The sequence below is a fragment of the Mustela lutreola genome, chromosome 12 (genome assembly GCF_030435805.1).
Source record: "Mustela lutreola isolate mMusLut2 chromosome 12, mMusLut2.pri, whole genome shotgun sequence".
In the NCBI taxonomy this organism is placed as follows: domain Eukaryota; kingdom Metazoa; phylum Chordata; class Mammalia; order Carnivora; family Mustelidae; genus Mustela; species Mustela lutreola.
The window spans coordinates 74923870-74946322 of NC_081301.1; the positions used below are offsets into that span (position 1 = coordinate 74923870).

The 22453-nt window shown below is 41.4% G+C and overlaps 1 protein-coding gene across 2 annotated transcripts in view; it reads left to right on the forward strand.

Moving 5' to 3' along the window:
- SLC28A3 (solute carrier family 28 member 3) overlaps nt 1–14610 on the forward strand; it is a 61366-nt gene extending 46756 nt beyond the window's left edge. For both annotated transcript variants that reach the window (XM_059142123.1, XM_059142124.1), the window contains 9 exons: nt 541–666; nt 2309–2439; nt 3817–3985; nt 4405–4602; nt 8756–8837; nt 9592–9690; nt 9929–10049; nt 11104–11259; nt 12256–14610. In XM_059142123.1, the coding sequence (XP_058998106.1) occupies nt 541–666; nt 2309–2439; nt 3817–3985; nt 4405–4602; nt 8756–8837; nt 9592–9690; nt 9929–10049; nt 11104–11230 (1053 nt within the window). In that variant the 3' untranslated portion in view covers nt 11231–11259; nt 12256–14610. The remainder of the gene's footprint in view (nt 1–540; nt 667–2308; nt 2440–3816; nt 3986–4404; nt 4603–8755; nt 8838–9591; nt 9691–9928; nt 10050–11103; nt 11260–12255) is intronic.
- The last annotated feature ends 7843 nt before the right edge of the window (nt 14611–22453 follow it).

The following is a 22453-nucleotide window of genomic DNA, read 5'->3' on the forward strand; positions in this document are numbered from 1 at the left end:
CTGAGAATTTGCACGTCTACCAAGTTCCCAGGTGATGCTGATAGAGCTGTCTGTGGTTCACACTTAGAAAGACTACTTTAAGTCCAACTCTTGGTTTTAGCTCAGGTGGTGATCTCAGGGCGGTGGGATTGAGGCCTGCATCAGGCTCTGCGCTTGTCATGAGTCTGTTTAAGATTCTCTCTCCCTCTCCCTCTGCCCCCCCTGCTTGTGTTCTCTCTCTCTCTCTCTCTCTCTCTCTCTCTCTCTCTCCCTCTCTCTGGAATAAAGAAGTAAATCTTTAAAAAGAAAGAAAGACATACTGCTTTAGAAAATGGAATCTTGGGGCACCTGGGTGGCTCAGTCAGTTGGGTGTCCAACTCTCGGTCTCAGCTCAGATCTTTATCTCAGGGTTCAAGTTTGAGCCCCACATCGGGCTCCACTTTAACAAAAAAAAAAAAAAAAAAAATGAAAGAAAGAAAGAATAAAAGAATCTTGAGTAGATTGGCAAATCCTCCTAAGGTTTAAAAAGGAACGTTCAATCTAGTCTTCCTTTGCTTCCAGACAGAGTCTCCACTGCTAGTCCGACCATACTTACCACACGTCACCAAGTCTGAACTCCACGCAATCATGACCGCTGGGTTCTCTACCATTGCCGGAAGTGTCTTAGGTGCATACATTTCCTTTGGGGTAAGGATATTTGAAGATAAATTTATGGAAAATTCGACCTCTCATTTGTTTACTGCTTTATCTCTGTCTTTTCTTTACCACTACTGCCAGAAAAGGAGGCAAAACATGTCCTTCACTCTTCCTTTGGCATTTGAGTGGAGTAACCCTGAGGGGCTTTGTGACTTCACTTTCAAATCCCTGCCACCCAAATGTGAATTAGATCCAACTGTGGCAGAATGAAATCGTATTATGAGGTTACTGTGGTTGAACACTTAAATATGTAAAACAACAACAACAACAAAAACCACTATCACTGTCACTAGTAAAAGCAGTCAAGACCAGGGTTCAGCAAAGTATGGCTCACGGGTCAAACCAAATTGCTCCCCCTTTTGGTAACTAAAGTTTCACTGGAAACCAGCTCCTTCTATTCATTTCTGTATGGCAGCCTTCATGCTACAGAGTTGGGTAGTTGTGGCCTGAAAGCCAAAAATGTTTACTCTCTTCCCCTTCAGAGAAAAAATTTTTTGACCTGTGCTTTGGGACAGTGGTTCCCAAAACTTACTGCACATTAGAATCATCTGGGAACTTTTAAAAACCCTAATGCCCAGACCCATACTGCAGAATAATTAAGCCAGAATCTCTTGGGGTGAGACCTAAGCAGCACTGTTTCTTTAAAAACTCTTCCTGTATATTCTAACATACAACCCAGTTGGAGAGCTGGTCGGCTGTGGCCCAGTGCAGCAGACCATCATTAACTGATGCTCATGCTCCAAGCACAGAGCTTCTAAGCTCCACGTAGAGGCAACCCCCAGTGGAGAAATGGAAGAACACACAGCTGTGGGCCCAGGTGACTAGCAGTTCTTACAAGATAGGTGAGTTTCATCCCTCCACCTCATCCGGGCCTCTGAGAGCCAACCACGAGGAAGAGAGAAGAGTAAAAAGGTGACAGAGATCTCAGGAATAGCAGCTTGTCTGGATCCACAGATGGCCCACTCCACCACCACTGTAGGAATTCTGCTGGCAGAAATGTGCTGGCTGCAAGGGAGTGGGGGGGGGGGGGATCCAGATACTGCCATTCTGAAAATACAGGGAAGGGAATCCCGAAACAAAATAAGGGTTTGGGGAGGAAAGGGAAGAAAGTTTAAGCAGGTCCACAGTGAGGGAAACAGAAATCCCTTACAGATTACAGGGACTCTGGATAAATGAATATTATATAAGGGCACCACGGATTTCAGGAGAGCAAAAGGAAGACAGGGAGGGGAGTGTCTGAGCCTGCATCCCCAGATACTCCCCCAGTCTATACTGATGAGGTGATGAAATATGGGCTTTAGGGACTATGTAAACATTCAGAAGGTCTGCAGAGAGGTAGAGGAATCTGGAAGTTCTTACACAGGATTAATTCTCTTCTGAAATGATTAGATTTTGGTTTTGAGCTTCTCCCCAAAAGATGTGGTCAATTAACACCAATTCCTCCCTCCTCCCTCTGACTCTCAAGGTGATACCGACTTGGCTCACTGAGTGCTTCCAAGCCTCCAAAGAAACACTTTCCTGGCATAGCGTTCAATTCTACCCTTCTCTTCCCCTGTAGGGCTTTTGGGCTGTTCATCCTGAACTCGACAGAAAAGCTAAACCTCAGTTGACCTTCTTTCTCCTGAAATCACAGGTTTCCCCCTCCCACCTGTTAACTGCCTCAGTCATGTCTGCGCCTGCTTCGTTGGCTGTGGCTAAACTCTTTTGGCCTGAGACAGAAACACCTAAAATAACCCTCAAGAACGCCATGAAAATGGAAAGTGGGTAAGTGGGACATCGAATTCATACCAGCTGGGGAGTCGGCTGAGGCGGGGGTGGGGGTGGGGGGGGGCGGGTTCCAGATTCAAAGCACAGCAAAACTTTGATCATTGGAGAGCAGAGTGAGTCGTGGTATTAAGGTGAATTTAATTTCTCAGTGACTTTTAGACTTCACGAGACTTCCAAAAAAAAAATCCCTTTTTAATATTTGGAAATCTTCCTAAATACTTGAATGTCAGTGCACTTCCTGAGCAGTTCAGTGTAGATGCTTCATGTAAAATATAGTGTAGTGTTTATTGAGCCCTGATTCGCGACCACTGGAGAGCCATGGGACAACCATTTCTGGAACTTTCTTATATAAGAGGGAGAATGAAGGTGTGATATAGGTATCTTTAACCTCTCATCAATTCCTTTTCTTTTGTCCTGGGCAAAAGAAAGAGAAAAAAGGGTGAAAAAGATGAAGGGGTTTAGGATAGTCAAAAGAATCTAGTTCAGTAACAGAATCCATCAACGGGCATGTTGCTGAGCTTTATCCCTTGTTTGTATGTAGCTGCAGTCAGAGAAGAGCAAGTTGTGGAAGAATACACATATGGGATATGTGTGCTTCCACTTACAAAGTTGAGCAAATGTGCAAACCTACACAACGTATTAATTAGGCACACCCTCATGTAGGAAAGATGAAAAGGAAGGGAATGATAAGCAACTTCTAGGAGACAGATACCTCTAAGATTGAAGAGAAGAGAATAAGATTAGGGAAGGAGAAGTGCTCAAAGGTGATAGTGACATTCCACTTCTTCAATGAGGTGATAGATATTCAGGTCTCCTTTGAATTACTAGTGCTTATACCATGAATATTTTATAAATATTTTCTGGTGGCTACATTAATAGAATTTTTAAAACCTATAATATTTTTTAAAGATTTTATTTATTTATTTATTTATTTATTTATTTGACAGAGAGAAATCACAAGCAGGCAAAGAGGCAGGCAGAGAGAGAGAAGGGGAAGCAGACTCCCTGCTGAGCAGAGAGCCCGATGCAGGTCTCAATCCCACGACCCTGAGATCACGACCTGAGCCAAAGGCAGAGGCTTAACCCACTGAGCCAACCAGCCGCCCCAAAACCTATAATATTTGTATCATTTCCCAAATTTTTCATTATAAATCCCCCCTAATTAACAGAGTAGTAGAATGGTTAGACACCCATTTGCCATCACCTACACTCAGCAATTATAAATGGCATCATGATTTGATGGTATTTTGACCAAGGCAGGAGGCTGACAGTTTGTTTCTAACCAAATGAGCTCTGATTATGACATTTCTACACCTATGATGTCCATCACTGACAATACCTTGATAATTCTGAAATTGCTGTTTTTTGATAAAGCGATTCAAGGAACCTCCTAGAAGCCGCAACACAGGGAGCATCCTCATCCATCTCCCTGGTGGCAAACATCGCTGTGAACCTGATTGCCTTCCTGTCCCTGTTGTCTTTTGTGAATGCGGCCCTGTCCTGGTTTGGAAACATGTTTGACTACCCACAACTGAGTTTTGAGGTATAATGCTATCATGTCTCTCCTCCATTTTGCTTCTGCCTATCTTTGTTTAAAAAAAAAAAAAAAAAAAAAAAAAAGGAGGTTTGTGAATTGCCTTCCCTAACCACCTGTAGTATACTCTTACACAGTGCACACACTTCTCATATATCTCCTGTCTTCCCACCACTGCCCTTCCCCCCTCCATGTCCTATCACCCTTCAGGAGAGAATGACTGGCCTCATGCCAGGAATCCAGGTTCTCTCAAATGACTTGATGCCAGCTTGACTCCTAATGGGTGGAGATGGGAAAGGTGATGTGAAGGGAGTTCTATGCTTCAAGGAGACACAGAGGGGTTGGGAAAAATCTTGTCACAACAGTAACGCAGAAGAACCAGAAGCAAATCACCACTCTAATAAAGTATCTATTTTTGGGTTTTATAGATAATATGCTCCTACATCTTCATGCCCTTTTCCTTCATGATGGGAATAGACTGGCAAGACAGCTTTATGGTTGCCAAACTCATAGGCTATAAGACATTTTTCAATGAATTTGTGGCTTATGAGCACCTCTCAGAATTGATCCGTTTAAGAAAGGAGGCCGGACCCAAATTTGTAGATGGCGTGCAGCAATATATGTCGGTGAGTAAATATATTGATTTCAGAACACACTTCTTTATCACATATATACATTCGTCAAATAGTCACAGGTGCTTCTGTGTAGTAGGCTAGGCACTTGGGGATACGTCAGAGAACAAAACAGAACAAAAATCCCTGATCTCAGGGAACCATAGTGAATGAATATAGCACCTCCTAGTTTTCCATTATGTTGAATTAATCCATATGCCTGTGTCTGTGTGAGTGTCAACACAGCTAATCCTTCCTGCTCTGATCATTGACTCTTGAGAGCCATAGATCCAAACCTGGAGTCGTAGGAGCTGGGGCTGGAATCAATCAGTCAACAAATATTTGCTACATGCCTTCTATGTACAATGCGCATGTGCACGGAGGTCACAACATTGAACAAGAGATAAGGCCTCTGCCCTCATGGGCTCATTGTCTAATAATCTTGGAGTTCTCTTCCTTCCAGTTTTAGAAATTCTGTGGACTCGGAGAAACTGCCCAAAGGCAAGATAGTGCCTGGACATCCTAAAGAAATAGGGAGACACAACTGCTCCTCTCCAAGTGGGTGAGGAAAGAGAAGAGCTTGGCTTATGGCCTGAACTTTCTGGACAAGCATCCTCTAACTAGTTGGCACTTCAGGTCAATGGGCTCCAAGGAGATGCCCATGACTGCTTGGCCTTGAATGGGATAAGGGAGCTCAGGTGAAGCCATGACTTAGGTCATATTTAACAGCCAAGTCTCCAGCTTTTCCCTTCCTGAAAAACAGAATGGTCACACACATGGAAACTCTTAGGGAAATGGGGAATATTTCGGACCACCACCATTACTCATTGAAACAAGCCATTTGTAATGAATGTTCTGGGCATGTATTTGGCTTTAAAAGGAAAGGGGAGGAAAATCACACTGCCCAACGTTCTGGGATTGCCTACCACTGAACACCACGATCATCTCTCCCAGTACCCTAAAGACCAAACATGCGAATTCACTCCTATGTATTCTACAGATACAACAGCAGACTCCAACAGAGTTCTGATTCGTGTTTTATGGCCAGAGGCATTGGACCCATACATCTGATAACAGTGGTTCTGTAGGTCTCCTGTTTCTCAAATGTTTATTCTTCAACTGACCATACAGTGGAGCTTGGCCAAATGTCTTCATTGTTTGGATGCCACCACAAACCAGTCTGTTTCCCTGCCAAAAGTAAACAATGGGCTAAATTAAGTGAATTGCTTTCCATCTCCAAGTTCCAGTTGCCAGGAGAAAGTAGTTTTTTAATGAGCAAAGCAAGCTCACAATCCTGGGGATGCCAACCAGGTTTGTGAACAGTCATTATTAGAACAGAGACAGAACAGGAGGGCCGACTTGGGTTGGGTGAGCCCAGCAAGAGGCAGACCTACAGAGGACATTTGGAGACAGGAGCCCAAGGGCTTCTGCTACTGTTGAGTCATAATGGCAAAAGCATTTTGTTTTTCCTAATTTCTTATTTCCAGTCAACAAAATGGGGATGAGTCCCTGCAATTTTTGTTTACCCACCAACAAGTGGTGGGAGTGTTGTAGCATCTCCCGGAAAAGGGACCACACAACCGAAGCATAAGATCTGGGTCTGTGAAACAAAACCCAGTGTTGTCCGGGTCAGACTATGTATGGAGCACATTGTCCACAGAATGAGCTCTTTGCTACTCCGTCATCTTTTCTTTCTTAGCATAAAAATAATACTTTGCATGTTTGTTTGTTTACATTTGATGTATACATATCATGGTTCAGAATTCAAAAGGTACAAAAAGGCAAGAGGGAAAAGTAAGCTTCCTCCTTATTTCTCTGCCACTCAGCTCTTCTCCCTGTACCAGAGTATGCTCTTAACTTTGCTCTATGCCCGTAATAACATATCTTGGATGCCTTTCTCCCTTGGTATCTGTGAAAGCGTATTCTCTAGTATGAACAAACCATTGTGTATTTTAACCAGTCTCTTGTGGATGGACACTGTGACCAATTTCCTGCCATTGGAAGCAGTGCTGCGAAGACTGTCCTTGAATACACAGCATCTTTGCTCAGGAGCTAGGAGAGCTGTATGATATATTATTCATTTCCCAGTGTGGTGGAGCTGTTCTCATGTAATCTTGCACATGTATGGGAAAAGGCAAAGTAGCATCATTTCACCTCCTTTTCCTCTTATTATAAAACCCTATATGGCCACATCTGTGTATCCCCTTTCCACAGATCCCCAGAAACAGGAAAGAGGAATCTCAAGTGCTCTGTGCCATCTCCCTCCCCACGGTCTCTTAATAAGCCTGCCTGTTTTTAAAGCCAATTGAACTAAATGAAAAGCACTAGAGAGCGCTGGGAATGAGGATGAGCTTTTCCAGAAACAGCGGATTGCTCAAATACGTTATTTTTTTTCCTGACTGCTATATGCACGCTGATTGAAAATATCAACAAAGGCGTTCTGAGAAAACCATGAAAGAGAAGAGAGGCCTTATAATCAACAAAAAAATTTATGTGTCCACTTGAGTCTCGAATGTGAGCTTTCAAAAAAATCTAGTTAGTTGGGGGATAAAAAGGCATTACTAATTTTGAATGTCATATTTTCCTGGTTTGTTCTTTAAACCAAATCAGAGATTTTTCAGGGTTTTAGAAAAGAAAATTATTGCCTCAATTGTGTGGGTGCCTTTGCCAGATTGGGTGAGTTTCTGGTGAACAACAAAGTCCACTGAAACTTTTGAGTGTCCTGTAGTCAGTCCTTCAACCTGAGAAAGAATTATCTGGGCCAAGCAACACCTCTTGGCCATCAGAGTAGAGCTGGAGGACCATGCTCTCTTCCTTCTACAAATTCATCTCCCATCTCCTTACTGCCCATGACCATTCTTCCACCTAATACTTCTAAGGGATGGTTAGATCTGAAGACCAAAGAAAGGCAAGCACACCACAACCAGAATGAAAGGAACTCTTTGATACCTAAGAGTTTCATTTTTACTAATATAACTCCTTTTCACTGAAGTATAATTTACGTACAAAAAAGACCCCTTTTTGGTTGTATATACAGGTTGTGACAAATGTACCGCCTGTGTAACCTCATCCTCCGTGATTACATAGAAAACCTCAGAAATTTCTCTCATGGCCGGTTGCAGTCAACAATATCCCTACCCGCCCCGTCATTCCCAGGCAGCCTGATTTTTCATTCACTATAGATTACTTTTGCTTGTAAAATTTCAGGCAGGTGGACTCACTCAGCATTCATTTTGTTTCATGCCTTTTCCTTCTAACTGCAGAGTAGTATTCTATTTTATGGATAGCCATAATTTATTTATCCATTTGTCTGTCTCAAGACATTTGGGTTGTTTCTAGCTTGAAGATATTATGAGTATAGCTGCCATAAATACTCCAGTACAGTCTTGTTATGGACATATGCTTTTATTTCTCCTGGGAAAATTTCAAAGGAGTGTTATTGCTGGGTGAGACTGGCTGTGTCTATTAACTTGATAAGAAACTGCCAAGTATGTTTGTACTTTATAAACAGACTGTGTCGCTTTACATTCCCACCAACAACATACAAGAATTCCTGTTGTTCCACATCCTTGTCAGCACTTGGTATTGTCCATTTTTTAGCCATTTTCATGGATGTGTAGTGGTATTTTATTGTTCTGATTTGCATTTCCCTGGTGAATGAATGATGTTGAACATCTTCTCATGTGCTTGTGGCCATTTAAATGTCTTTTTTGAAATCTCTTTAGCCATTTGTCTTATTAACAAATTATAACAGCTCTTTATACTTCCTAGATAAGTCCTTCATCCAACAAATGTAATGTGAGTAGCTTCTGGGACCAATCTGATATCCTCAGTAGGCTAGCACTGTGCCTGGCACATGATAGCAAGTGGCCATGAATGTTAGGGGTTATCATTGGGCAGAAAGTAGCATCTGTAGAGACTAAGACTTGTGGTCCCAACTCCTTTGTAGAGTCTCCAAATCCGCACAGCCCCTTTCTCTCTCTCCAAATTCAATGGAAGATGGAAAAGGGGGGTGGTCTAGGAAATAAATAGGTGTTTGACACCATGCACTGCACGTTCACTTGTCCATATCGATTCCATAGTCAGCAAAGGAAGCCTGGTTAGGATGTCAGACTTACTAAGCTGAGTCGCACCATGTATACTTCTGTGTGTTTGTGCTTATTTACAGATTCGTTCAGAGACAATTGCCACCTATGCTCTCTGTGGCTTCGCTAATTTTGGTTCCCTAGGAATAGTGATCGGTGGACTCAGTAAGTGAAAAGAATATTCTTCAACAATGTATGTGACATAAACATACTTTCGATCTCCATCTTTCTCTGTAACATTATTGGCGTCTGGGGGGAAAGAAGGTCCTGTGACAGTAGTAAATGCTTTGAGGTCTTTTTTTTTTTTTTTTTTTTTTTTTTTTTTTCTTAAATTCCTGCTCTACAATATAGTTTTCTTATGCAACCCCAGCTAATGTCAGGAAGAATTTGTTCAAATATACCAGTGCTTCTCTACCCAGGGACGATGCATAGACTTCGCTGTGCATGCCAGTTCCAGTGGACTTAAAAAGGCCACCTGGAGAAGGATTCTGAGACCAAGGGCAAGCAGGGAAATGCTGTGATTAGTTAGTGATGTCAGTCGTAGGCACGGAAGTAGCTGGTGATGATGAGCTGGAGATGTTTGCGTCCTACCTTGAGACCCATTTGCATCGCCATGGCCTCCAGACGCTGTGGTGAAACTTAGAATAAAATGGAGAACTTGCTTCTTCTTCAGAAAAGGGAAGCTTCTGGACCTTCTGGTGTGGACATATTTCTTCTCTTCTCCCCCCGGCCAGAGAACTCTGGATGTGGAGCTCATCACGAAGCCCCTGAATCTTGACTTTTTTTTTTTGGAAAAAAAAAAAGAAAAGAAAAGTCTCTTACCTGAGACGCCCAGCCCCAGAACAGTTCTCAGAGGTGGGGAATTTGGAATTCCCAAGCAATGACCTCCACCTTAATCTCCTATTTCCATGTCTCCTAGCATCCATGGCTCCTTCCAGAAAGCACGATATCGCTGCAGGGGCAGTGAGAGCGCTGATCGCGGGGACCGTCGCCTGCTTCATGACAGCCTGCATTGCAGGTACTGCAGGCTGTCCCTTGTGTCCTGTGTCCCGGAGCCCACAGAGCGGCAGCTTTCAGGGCTCTGTGCCCCCCACCCTGCAAAGGCAGCATCAGCCACTGCGGGGAGCCGAGAGGCAGAGCTGCTGTGTGTATTGTAGAGTGAAACGTGCAGAGCGTGTTGAAGAAGCTAAGAACAGGAGGAGGGCTTGCTGATGTTGATCGTTATTAAAGCGGAGGGCACTCTATTTCACTTCCAGGGATACTCTCCAGCACCCCCATAGACCTCGACTGCTATCACCTTTTAGAGAATGCCTTCAGCTCCAGTCCACCTGCAAACACATCCGATGTGGTAACTTGTTGTCAAACTCTACTGAACAGGTATTGCACCCTTGAGTCTGACTTCTTCGTAGCCATTATTAATAAACAAATTAGGTGTACAGACCCCATCTGCTTATTTTTATAACTTTATAACTCTGTGTTCAATAATAAGAGCTTATGGGGTGCCTGGGTGGCTCAGTCTGTTGGGCCTCTGGCTCTTGACTTTGGCTCAGGTCATAATCTCAGGGTCATGAGATTGAGTCCCCGCATCAGGTTCCCTGTTCTGCGAGGAGTCTCCTTGTCCTTCTGCCTCTGCCCTCCCCCGAATCACACTCACACACTCTCCCTCTCTCAAATAAAAACATAAATCTTTTAAAAAGAGAAAAAGAAGAACTTGTGCAATGGTTCTAAACCACCTTTCGTCTTGACCTCTCTCAGCTGAGACTAAGAAGTATGATACTAACTAGCAAGTGCTACACAAGCATTTCTTATGCCCCCAGCTTTGTGATAGGCCATTGGTGTGAATTAGCTCATTTAAACCCCAAAACCTCCATAGAAGTTAAAAACTATTGCTCTTTTTGGTGTTCAATAAAATCAGGCCTTGAGAAGGCTATCCCACTTTCCCAAGCAGAATGAATACAAGCACAATCAAGATAGAAAATTTACGTCTTTCTGTCCAAAGTCTGTGCCCTTAACTTATGCCCAATAATTAATTAGTTGGTACTGCCTCCCTTTCAAGGGCACCGAGCCGTGCACCGAGCCGTCCCAACTTGAGGGGCCACCAGGGGCCTGTGACCCATACTGGCACCTCCCATCCTGTATGCTTTCTACCTGCAAAACCAATCCCCCTACCCCATCCGCCCTTCTTAATGTGCTAGTGCTTTATGAGGATTGATTCTTGGCTTATTCTGGAAGAAACGGGGGGAGTCCTTGAGGCCAGACAGAATTTGAGAATCAAAACTAATTCTCTGGGGCCTCTGTCCTTAACCCACCCTAACCTGAAAGTGGGGAGGAAATCAGCTTCCCACTCTATGCTATTTTTAATGTGTCTTCTGCCCATCTACCGTTCTGTCTTCTGAGGCTCAACTAACTGTTTTATCCTACTTTCCACCAGCACTATTGTCAACGGCCCTGGTGACGTCATCCCAGGAGGAAACCACAGCTTGTCTTCTTTACGGGGCTGCTGCACATTGTTGGCTCCATCAATGCTGAACTGCACTTGGATCCCTGATGCACTTTGAGTTTGCCCCCTCCTCCAATGGAACTCTAGGTACAGATGCTGAATTTCCTGCTTTGGGGTGGGAAAACACACACACACACACACACACACACACACACACACTATTCCTCACAGATGGATATTTCCATCATGGAGTCAGCTTTAACCGGAAAGAGAAAAATGGGAGTGAACCTTTCATATCTCCAGCATCATCCTCCTCTCTTTCCCTGTCTTCCTCAAACCCATCCCCACTGAGAACTACTGTGACATCTCAAGATGGGCTATTGCCTTCAGTCCCAAAGATGTTTTCTGACCCTACAATTTTAAGACATATTACCAGAATGCAGGTATAAATGTTGTCTCACAACAGTGGGGCTACGGCTCAGACACACTCTGACTCACTTCCAGAACATCTCAGGAGAGGTCAGTGCATTCACCCTGGTTGACCGGAAGTAGCCAAGAATCTTACAAGGAGAAGGATCAGTCATTTATTACCCATTCATGGCCTTCCTCAGGAGGAACTCCTACAGAAATCAGGAGTCTTTTAAAAGAGCATTTAGATCATTCTAAAACCAAGTTTGAAATCCTGTATGCTTAGAGAGTTATACCAGTCAGCTGACACTAAATATTGTTGCAATAAGAAATAAGCCAAAAAACTTGGTGACTTACAAGTTTATTTTCTCCTTGCAGCTTGTGCTTACTGGGGGTCAATTCTGGCTGTATTTCATGTTGTCTTTACTTCCAGGACCCAGGCTAAAGCAGCAGCCACTATGGCGGGGTGCGGGTGGGGGGTTAGTTTCCTAACTTCTGTTAGGAAAGACCTTTCACTTCTACTACATTCTATTACCCAAAGCTAATCATATAATAAGCATGATATCAATGGCTATGGATGAATTATCATGTCTGAGGGAAGAATAGTGAGTATTTTGAAGAAACAACATGATAAAGTACATGGATACATGATATTCATTTCTCCCTTCAAGGAGTCAACCTGTTCTATCACAGAAAGCCTACTCATGCAGGATTTGTTTCTCTTCCTGCTGACAGGACTGGAAAATGGCACTACCTTTTGGTCAAAAAGTCACTTTAAGACCATTTGAAGAGGAAAAATAAGTCCTGGTTGAGATCCAAAACCTTCCACCGATACTTCCATTGACCAGGAAAGCATCAGCATCAAAGCTGCTTAGTAGGAATCAGAGAAGAACCTTCCTTAATGGGTTCTGAGATATAATGTGTGTCAAAAGAAAATTCTGGAGACAATGGCTGGGTGCTCTTTAATGAAATGCTCATCACCAATTCTCTTAATAGCCCAAAGACCACATTTTGTGAGAAAACACAAACACCAATGACTGAGTCAAAAGGTGATTCACAAGAAAGAAAAAAAAATGTGAAAAAGGTTTTGGAATACCTTGGGTAATTTATTTTAGTTATGTTTTCTTTCTTGTTCATGCACAGTTTTTTGAAATGTATATGTAAATAGCTGGTGTGTGTGTGTGTGTGTGTGTGTGTGTGTGTGTGTGTGTGTCAGCAGAGGAGAAGGATGAAATTAAATGCCCAAAGGACGCTTTTTCTCTGAAGTACAATATACTAGGTTATTTCTATCGATCATTTGTATCAAATTTTCTTGGAATTCATGTGCCCTTTCAGCGTTTAGATTTTATTTTAGGAAAGTATATTTACATGTCTTTTCTCTATGTTCTTTGTGTCAACCTTCAGAAAAGCCTGTGACAATAGCATGCCAGGGTGCTGGTTATTCATATGTTGGTTCTCGTTGGTCTGCTAGGGCTACTCTCTTTCTAACTCATTTTTCTCTTTTTAATTCTTTACATCTATTTTATTTTATACCTGAGACTCTCTAAGAGGATTTCTGTGCTATTTCTAATGTGCTTCTGTAACCAACTCATATTCAAATTCTGTCTGTTGCAATTACTGTTCTTGGGAAGTTTGTATCTCTGCTCTGATCTCTTTTATTTCAAGGAAAACTTAATAATTACTGTCCTATTTTTTAAGTTTCCTTCTTTTTTCAACTGCAGAAAGGAATATCCATTTCTAGTAAAAAGTCACACACACACACACACCTTTCTTTGAACATATATAAGCGCATGGAGGATTTGTTGCTTCTACAGAACTAGAATGAATCGACTTAAATATCACGTACAACTTCTTTTCACTTGGCAACATACCTTGGACATTTCTACCAAGTCATTAGATATAGTTCTAACTCTGTCCTTCCCTTTCCATTAGTATGTGTGTGGAGGGAAGGGGGGTACAATTGCACATAAATGAGGTACTATATATGCTGGGAGAGGGAGGGAGTTAAACATTGTAAATTCTACTCGCTTCCCTCCCTTCCCTGGCCTTGGCTCACCACATACAGGTAACCCAGGTTAAATAATCTGACATCTAGCTTTCTGCACTTTTTTTTTCATGCTCAGGTCATGTTTTATAACATATGCTATTGAGGATTGGTATGGTTGTTTTATCATACTGGGATATTCTGGGACGACTCACATTTCTCTGCAGTCTGTTTTTCTTCTATAACAATTCTTCATGATATTCAAGTCCACTGGCAAAGCTGTGTTTTTCAAAGCCTTCGTAATAGTCCAGACATATTATGTGTATGTATTATCCATTCCTCTAAGGACAAGCATCCACTTTTGGGGGTTTTGCTTTGGTTTTGGCTACTTCGAATAATACCTGCCCACTTATTTCACATCCTGGTGGCTTTATTCTATAGCAGTGTTATCTGATAGAAATATAATGCAAGTCACATGTGATTTAAAAAATTTCTAGTTGCCACTTTAAAAACTTAAAAAGAAACTCATAAAATTAATTTTATTAATATTATTTTACCCATTATAACCATGATATTATCATTTCAATGAATTATTTTATATTCTTTTTAACTGAACTAAGCCTTTAAAATCTAGTACATATTTTATACTTAGAACATATCTTAAGACACATTTTCATTGGCAATACTTGATCTGTATTTAGATTTCATAAAAGTTACAGTTGCAAAGTAAATTCACATGCCCAAATTGTTCCAAACACACTAAAAAGCTTTCCAATAACTGAAATGAGTATCGGTTTTTAAATTAAAATTTTAGTTCCTCAGTTGCACTAGGAAATAGTTCCATAATTCAATTATTAGTAGCTATCAATTCAGACAGTGCAATTCTATAAGGTGGTTTCCTAGGTGAACTGAAGTGAGTGTGTGTATATTTGGTATTAATATATGTTGTCAGATTGTGTCTTAGAGAAATACGTTGTCTTAATTTTTACCTGTTTTGTGATATAATCTTTCTAATGTGTTTTACTCCTCTACCTCTGTGTGTATATGTGGTATTTCTTTTCAAATGCAACAAGTTCACATAAATCTCATGCTGATTTCTTTTTTAATATTTTCTATCCTTGAGCTGAGGAGGGCATGTTATTCTTGAACCATATGAGAAAGAATAGTAAGGGTACGGACCGGACGAATGAGGTGGTCACTTTGGGCCTCTTGTGTCCAGAAAAACCTTACCAAGCCCCTGTGAACGATGAATGGCTCTAGGCTGGCTGAAAGGTTCCCTCCTCCCAGTGAAACCACTCAATGGAGTTTGGGGCACATGGTGACGTCTCCCTTCTTCTTTAGCAAACATAAAACCTGGAGGGCTGCTTGTTCCCCTCAATTTATCCTACAATTTATCCTACACCCTCAGTTTATCCTACACCCAACTACCCATGGTTTTCTGAGGTGGCAAAGATGGGGTGTCTGTGTGCTTTCTATACGTTTGTTTAATCGTGGTCTGAGGTCACTCGGTGCTGACAGCATGTTGCTAGGGACCTCTGCACCCTGAGCTTGTTTCAAGTCAAGGCTGTGACATCGCTTTTGAAGAATTCTGCACTCTGCCTATTCTGCCCAAGAAATCTGAAATGTTTGTCTTCACACCAGTACAGTTTCCACTAGTCCGAAAGACCTTTTTTAAACACAGTATTATGGGTCCAGATATGAATATTTCCTATTTTTAATCAAGATGAAAGTTTCCTTTGCTGCTTCTTATTCTCTCTGTTGTTTTTTGCTGGCTTGTAAAAGGAGAGGGGGCCAGATATGGCATTTCTGTTGCCAATCCAGAAGCTATGGTTACAATCAAATTCTCTGACCCTGCAGAGGCCTTACAGTCTCAGCAAAGAATAGACTGCAGTCCTGGGGTATGGAGAATTTATTTTGATTTTTTTTATTATTATTTCATTGGTAAAATCGGCACAGCCAAGCAGTTAGATCTGAGTGGGATCTCTATAACTACACAGATTACCAACATGCATTCATTTTGCAAGTGCTCCCAAATAATTGCTTTAATATTTCTGTAGCTTAATTAGGCCGGTAGGCCACTGTGAGGAGCTTAAGGTGTGCATTTGCCCAGTGAAGCTGACTTCCAATTACAGAACAATTCCCAAACCAGGTACGCTTGTAAAGAAGGTATTGAAGGACACCGTGTGCCAGGAAGGATTAAACTACCCTCCATGTACTGGAGGCAGGGACGGGGGAAGCAATCATTCACATTTTAAACAGGCAGGAACATAGGACTTAAGAAAGAAATATCTGGTCCAGGTGCACCATACGGGGCTAATGAACCATATGGTCCTGAGAAAAGCTACTTTTTACAACCTGTTACTTAATTTTAAAAAATTGCTTTAAGCTCAAGCAGGAAGGAAAGTATACAGGTACCCATTCTTTTTCTGGATCTAAGGGCAGCATAAGCTTAGTGCAATTACGTTTTCTTGTCTATCACAGAGGCCACACGATTGACCTCTGGATGTAGAGTGAGTCATTTCAACCCGGGTCCTTTGTGGACTATTTGGCATTTTCATTTCAAGGGACTCTAGGAAGTAAACAATAAATCTGCATCAAGCCAGCCCCTCTTACCCATTAAGTCTTTTACAAAGTGGAAGGACACGTTTCTGAGAGGCAGGGAAATAGCCTGGAATCATGTAAGAGAGAAAAGCATTTAAATGACAACCTTGAAACGTAGTCCTACAGCAAAGGACAACCAACCAGTTTGCCATGAGACACTGGGATTAGGGAAAAATTGATGTCTTGGACCCTGTGTTAACATGCAGAATCAACCCTCCACACGCTGGGCATGCGTCTAGTCATTTCCACAAAATAAGAGAATTGTAGAATCCTAGGTCATTCAGAAATGCTTCCATCTCCTCCAGCCATCCCCCACCCCAGTTACTTAGAGCCACCAAACCCATAGATTGCTATGGCTAAAAGTAGAGTTGAGAACAGTGTTACCTGGTCTAGTCTAGAATCCCTTCAACTGCAAAGTATCTACCTCATTCCATAACTGTTTGCCCGTACGTCTGTCTGACCACTAGACTACTAATTCCTATGTATTTCTAGTACCTAGCACCTGGCATCTAGTATGCATTCAGGAAATAGTTGTTCATTCCATGAATAAATGAACATTGCAAAATGGCTCACCTTCACATAATCAATAACAGTTAATTGGATCAACATTTTGCAGTCTCATCAAAAATGCATGCTCCTAATAAAAATTGCAAGTGATACCCCAGTATATAACTGAGATATTGGAAATCTTCCTCTCATCTCTCTCTATGCTCCATAGTCAGCCACAGTGCGCACTTTGGTGTTTTCTTTTTATATAATAAACTACAGTGAGTTATAACAAACCAAATTGAACGCGTTTTCTTTCAAGCCGGATGCCTGAATCACTTTCACATTCCATTTCTTGACAACATGGGGTACATGTCTTATAACACTGTGTTGTACAATGATAGGAAACCAAGTTCAGGAGACTGGCCTTCTGGATATTCTGCAAGGATAAGCTGGAACTTAGTAGTGTATTCTGTGTTGAAGCTAAATGGAACCACTAAAAGCATCCTCATGCCCAACATAAATAGATGTATTTTAAGTAACCAGATTCTTTCTGCTTAACTGAGCAATTGTTCTGCTATTCTGGAAAAGCTCTTAGAGAAAATGAAAAACAACAACCCAGTTGCTCCTTCTGATGAGGATGGAAGTATGTTTCAGGAGCTACGAGTCCAACCCTGGAGATGAGCTGCCAGGGTTCAAACCCTGGCCCTAGACTCTACTTCCATTGCCTTAGAAATTTATATAACTCTCTATGCCTCATTTTCCCCATCTGTAAAATGAAAATAAACCTATCTCCTCCCCCATATTTTTTTAAGAATTAAATGAGTTTGAACATGTAAAGCACTTAACACCTTCCGTGGGGCACCTGGGTGACTCAGTAGGTTAAGCAACTGACTCTTGATTTCAGCTCAGGTCATGATCTCAGGGTTGTGAGATTGAGCCCAGCGTCAGGCTCTACGCTCAGTGGGGAGTCTGCTTGAGATTATCTCTCTCCCTCTCCTTCTGCACCCCACTACTCACGCACACGCTTTCTCTAAAATAAATAAATCTTAAATAAATAAATAAAATATTTAAGAAATGTTTAAAAAAATACTTTAAAGTTTGAAAGCACTGTAGGAAAGCCCAATGAACATTGCAAGGTGAACTCTGATCATACCATAACAGATTTTTGGCTCCAACAGCTTGCAAGGTACAGAAGCAACCATTAGCTGAAATTTTTGTTACTTGGGAGCTATAATAAATTTAATCCCACTGATGGGAAAGGACAGCCAGTTCTTAAAAGCACTTGTGCAAAACAAAGGCTCTAATTATTACAGTTCACACATCAGAATCCAACCTGACCTCTCTGAGAAGGACATCACCAATGGTTAAGAATTATTTGCTCCCTTTGACTATCAATTCATCAGTCTGGCCATGGAAACAGGTTATTCAGAAAGCGAGGGTTTCTGTGTCTCCTTAAACCAAGCAGAAGGAAACAGTATGTTCTTGAGGACTCGGGAGAGGTCCTCTTGTGGCAATCTGACTTGACTGCTGTTTCCATAGCAACGGACTCCAGCGTTCTCAAACAAGCCCCACGTGCTCCCGGGAAGCTGCAGCTGGACACTCAGGAAAGTTCTTTCTCAAAAGCTACTGAAGTATTCAGAAAGAATTCAATCAAATTCCACCTGAAATTGGCAGGGAACTGGTCTTCTAGATGACCTGAAAATTAATTTCTTAAACGTTTTCTCTTCATTCTGAGTAGGAATACCAGGAATATGTTTGGAGGGAGTTTCAATCAGGTTAGAGGTTTTTACAAGGGTCTCTGCTCAGGGGCATAGCCCAGATACGGTCCAGCCAGCAATAGCAAGGAACAGGGCAGAGATCCAGACAGCTCACACATGGGCCGGGAAGGACAAAGCAGAGATTCCGGCTCCAGAGGCAGGTTCCTCTATCAGCCACTGCAGCTAACACTCACAGGCATTTCTGCCTCTATCCCTTCTCGTAATAGCTTTCTTCAGAGGCTTTATTGCAAAAGTAGTCAATTGTATTTGTTTTAGAAAAACAGTCATAATCTTAAGAAAAAATAAAACCTTCACCCATATCACAAAAACATCACAAATGCTAATAATCTGTGGTTATAAACATTCAGTGTCTATGTGTATAATACTTTTAAAATGAGATCACTATTATGATTTATTTTGAGGCCATATTTCCCCCCCTTAATATATGGTGAACACCATATACTAAATATTCTTCAATCTCATCATTTTTAAGTAGCTGCAAAGCATCCATTATATGACCGTACCATAATTTAATTTGTCTCCTATGGTTGGCCACAGTGGATGTTCCCCATTTTTCATTAGTAACACATTTTCAATAAACATTCTTGTAGTCAAATCTTGGCACAAATTCACAATGACTGCTTTGTAAGACATTCAAAAATGCTACAGACACATAGAGATTTATGTCCCAACAGAAAGCTTTCTGCCTTATGCTAAGCCTCAAGGCAAAGCCAAATGATCAATCTTTGAATGGACTATATATTTCCAGTACAAAGCTAGACTACATGTAATCAAAATCCCAGGTTCTGCTAGCCATCGAGAAGGTAGTTAGTTGAAACATGAACGTAAGCCTTGGCTTGTCAAGATGTCATACACTAATCACTGGTAACCACTTTGTGAAAGCCCTTGGTAAGTGACATACAACGTTATCTTTTTTTTTCTTTTTTAGATTTTATTTATTTATTTGAGAGAAAGAACACATGAGCAGGATGAGGGGCAGAGGGAAAAGAGACTCCCTGCTGAGCAGGGAGCCCAATGTGGGGCTTGACCCTGGGATTCCAAGACCATGACCTGAGCCGAAGGCAGACTCAGACACTTAACAGCTGAGCCGCCCAGGTGCCCCATATCTTTATCTAATTAAAGATAAATTTTCTAGTCCCAAATTTGGAACTGAATCATTTCTCTATTTCTTCAGTGAGCTTTTATAATGCCAATACGGACTAACGGGATATGAATTAACTGAAAGTGAGCACGAATGCTACCTCCCAACAATCCTTAGCTCACACACCGCCCCCACCCCAGGAGGAAAGAAGTCCTAGCCTACAAAGAGTCAAAACATATGGTTCCCACCAGTACAACTGGATAGGGGCATGCTATGGTGAGGGGTGAGCCCTGTAGATCTGGTCACCTGGGAGGATCAACAATTTCCCCAGAAAAACAGCATCCAGAATTGTGTGTTCTATCTCCCCCAGCTGTCCAGGAGACCAGCCATGGATCCTCCTTTGCTGGGAGAGGACAAAGCCATGTACTCATGATTCACAAATGGTAGAATATTATGCATACCGTTCTGTACCTAGCTCATTTTCACTTAAAAATGTATCCTAGAGCTCTTTCTAAATCACTACCTACAGATTTTTTCTTTTATATATATATCCTATGGATATTCTATGGATTTATTACTATTTATTTAGTAGTCTTCTATTTATATTGTATCCCATATTTTACAAGAAAAAAGAAAGCTGCAGTAAGTAGCATCTACATGGGTCACTTTACACATCTGTGAGTATAATTGCAGGAGAAATCTCTAGGAATGGCATTGCTGAAACTTAGGGCATATACATTTAAAATTTTGAAAGATACTGACAGAATGCCCTCCATGGAGATTAGACTGATTGATATTCTCACCAGTCAAACACAATGCAGTATTTTATTAAACTTTTGGATTTTTGCACAATGCAAAGAAACTGGCATCTCGGTACTGGTTCAATTTACATTGCTTCTGTTTTAACAGAAGGCTGAGTACCTTTCTGAGGGTTTAAGAGCCATTTGCATTTCTTCTATAAATAGTCTCTTCCTATCCTTCATCCATTTCTCTATTCGGTAAGTTTTCTTCTCCCCAGACATTGTAGATGTTCTTTATCTATTAGGAAGCATAACCCCTTGTCTATGATATGAATGGTCTGCGATATCTCCCCAATACTGTCATTTGTATTTTTACTTTTTTGGTACTTTTTGCCAAGCAAAACCATGTCCCAACATTTCTTAATGAATGTTTTATTTTATTTATATTTTCCCCATATATTTGAGTTGCCACTTCAATCACATAACAAAGCTCCATTTTTTGAGGTATATGTGAACTTTCTGTTCAGTTCCATTGGTCTATCTACTCCAGTGGGGATCAACTGTTTGAATTTGGGGGGGATCAAAGTATGCTACCCCATAAGATGTCACTTTAGTACAGGACTATTTTGAGCTGAAAGCAATTAGCTCTCCATCCTCCCCCTTGCTTTCTAAAAATCAGGGCATTAACTACCATTTGTAAAGGTATCTCTTTGTCCTAATGCATAAGACAAGCACAACTCAATCACTGAAGATGGTTTTCATTAGTGGGGAAGGCAACAAGTCGAGTCCGTGTATCAAATCTTCCTGAAGAATTCTTTCCTTCCGTTAGTTCCCCCATATATTTATTTTCCACAACTTACTGCCCCCAGAAGCACAATTTACTGCCAATTTCCTTCCCAAAGTGTACTCCCTTCCTTTGTCTATTTACAGTACAATTGGTGACTCTTTGTTAAAATGGTACCACCCCAGGTCAAACCATTTCTTTGGGTTTTCATGTCTTTCTTCTGAGTCCCCCAGCAGCAGAAAGAATAAACTGTTTCTCTTGTTAATCTAAGTTTAATTCATGGGCTCCAGCTACAGAACCTAAGAGGGTAAAGGAAAAGATGTTTTCCTCCCCTACAATCTCGAAAGTGGAGATTATATTACCTACGGCCAGAGCATTAGCCTTAAGATTTAAATGAATATAGAATGTTTGGCCCATACCAAAACTCAATGAATTTCAGTAATGATGATGAAGGGAAGAAAAATATTGCCTCCTTCACTCTTGTGCAAAGACAAGTAGATACCCAGAGAGTTTGCTTATTACAGTAGTTCAAAGATTAGCTTTTCCATTATACTTTGAACTATAGACTCCTTTACACTGGAAAATGGTATTATCAATGACCTTGATGGTAGGTTTGAGATGATCTTAGTGAATTTTTCACTAACCCAGTTTAAAGGGAATCTCAAGGGCAGTTACTCCCCGGCTGAAACTGGCCTGCCAAGGCACAATGGCAGGTAAGACCAGATTTGATTTTTAGTTCAGCCACTTATCTCTGAGACTTCGTTTCCCTATCATTAAAAGAGGGATGATTTTACCTCCTTCTCATTCTGACAAATAATGAGATGGTCCTATCAGAAAAGTGGCTAGCACGGTGCTTGTCATTAAGTTCAATAAACGGTAGTTCTTTCTGTTGTTACCGTCATGTTCTTGTTATAATCATTAAAGATGATGGTTTTGGGTGAATCAGGACAAATGAAAGGAGTGGAATAACACCAGAACTGGAATAAAATAAAGGAGAAATAATAATCATGATATTAAAATCAAAGTTAAAAAAAAATAAGATGTGTTGACTGAGGGACAGTTTGCTACATGTTTGAAAAAAATTTCATACTAAAATGTTGGGAAAAACCCAAGGCTGCCATCCCTCTCTCCTAATCTGAATTTTACCATAACCTCCACAAACACTCAAAGGCAAAGGTGATCAATTCTCCTTGTGTCTGGATATTTCACATAAAGTGAAGAACTTGTAATTCCCCTCCTGGCCTAAATTTCAAGCTGTCTTTATGACTGTGCTTTTGTTCCTTACCCCTAAGATTCATACTTCTTATTTCCTTGCTGGCCCAACTGACAGCTCCAATTTATACACATCTGTCACCAAGAGCCCATGCCCCCAAATCCCTCCTCCCCCCAACACACACCCTATTTCTCTCAGGTCCCCAACTCCCAGAATCCAAACAGCTTTGCACCCAGAAAACTGCAAAGGGGGAGATGTCAGAG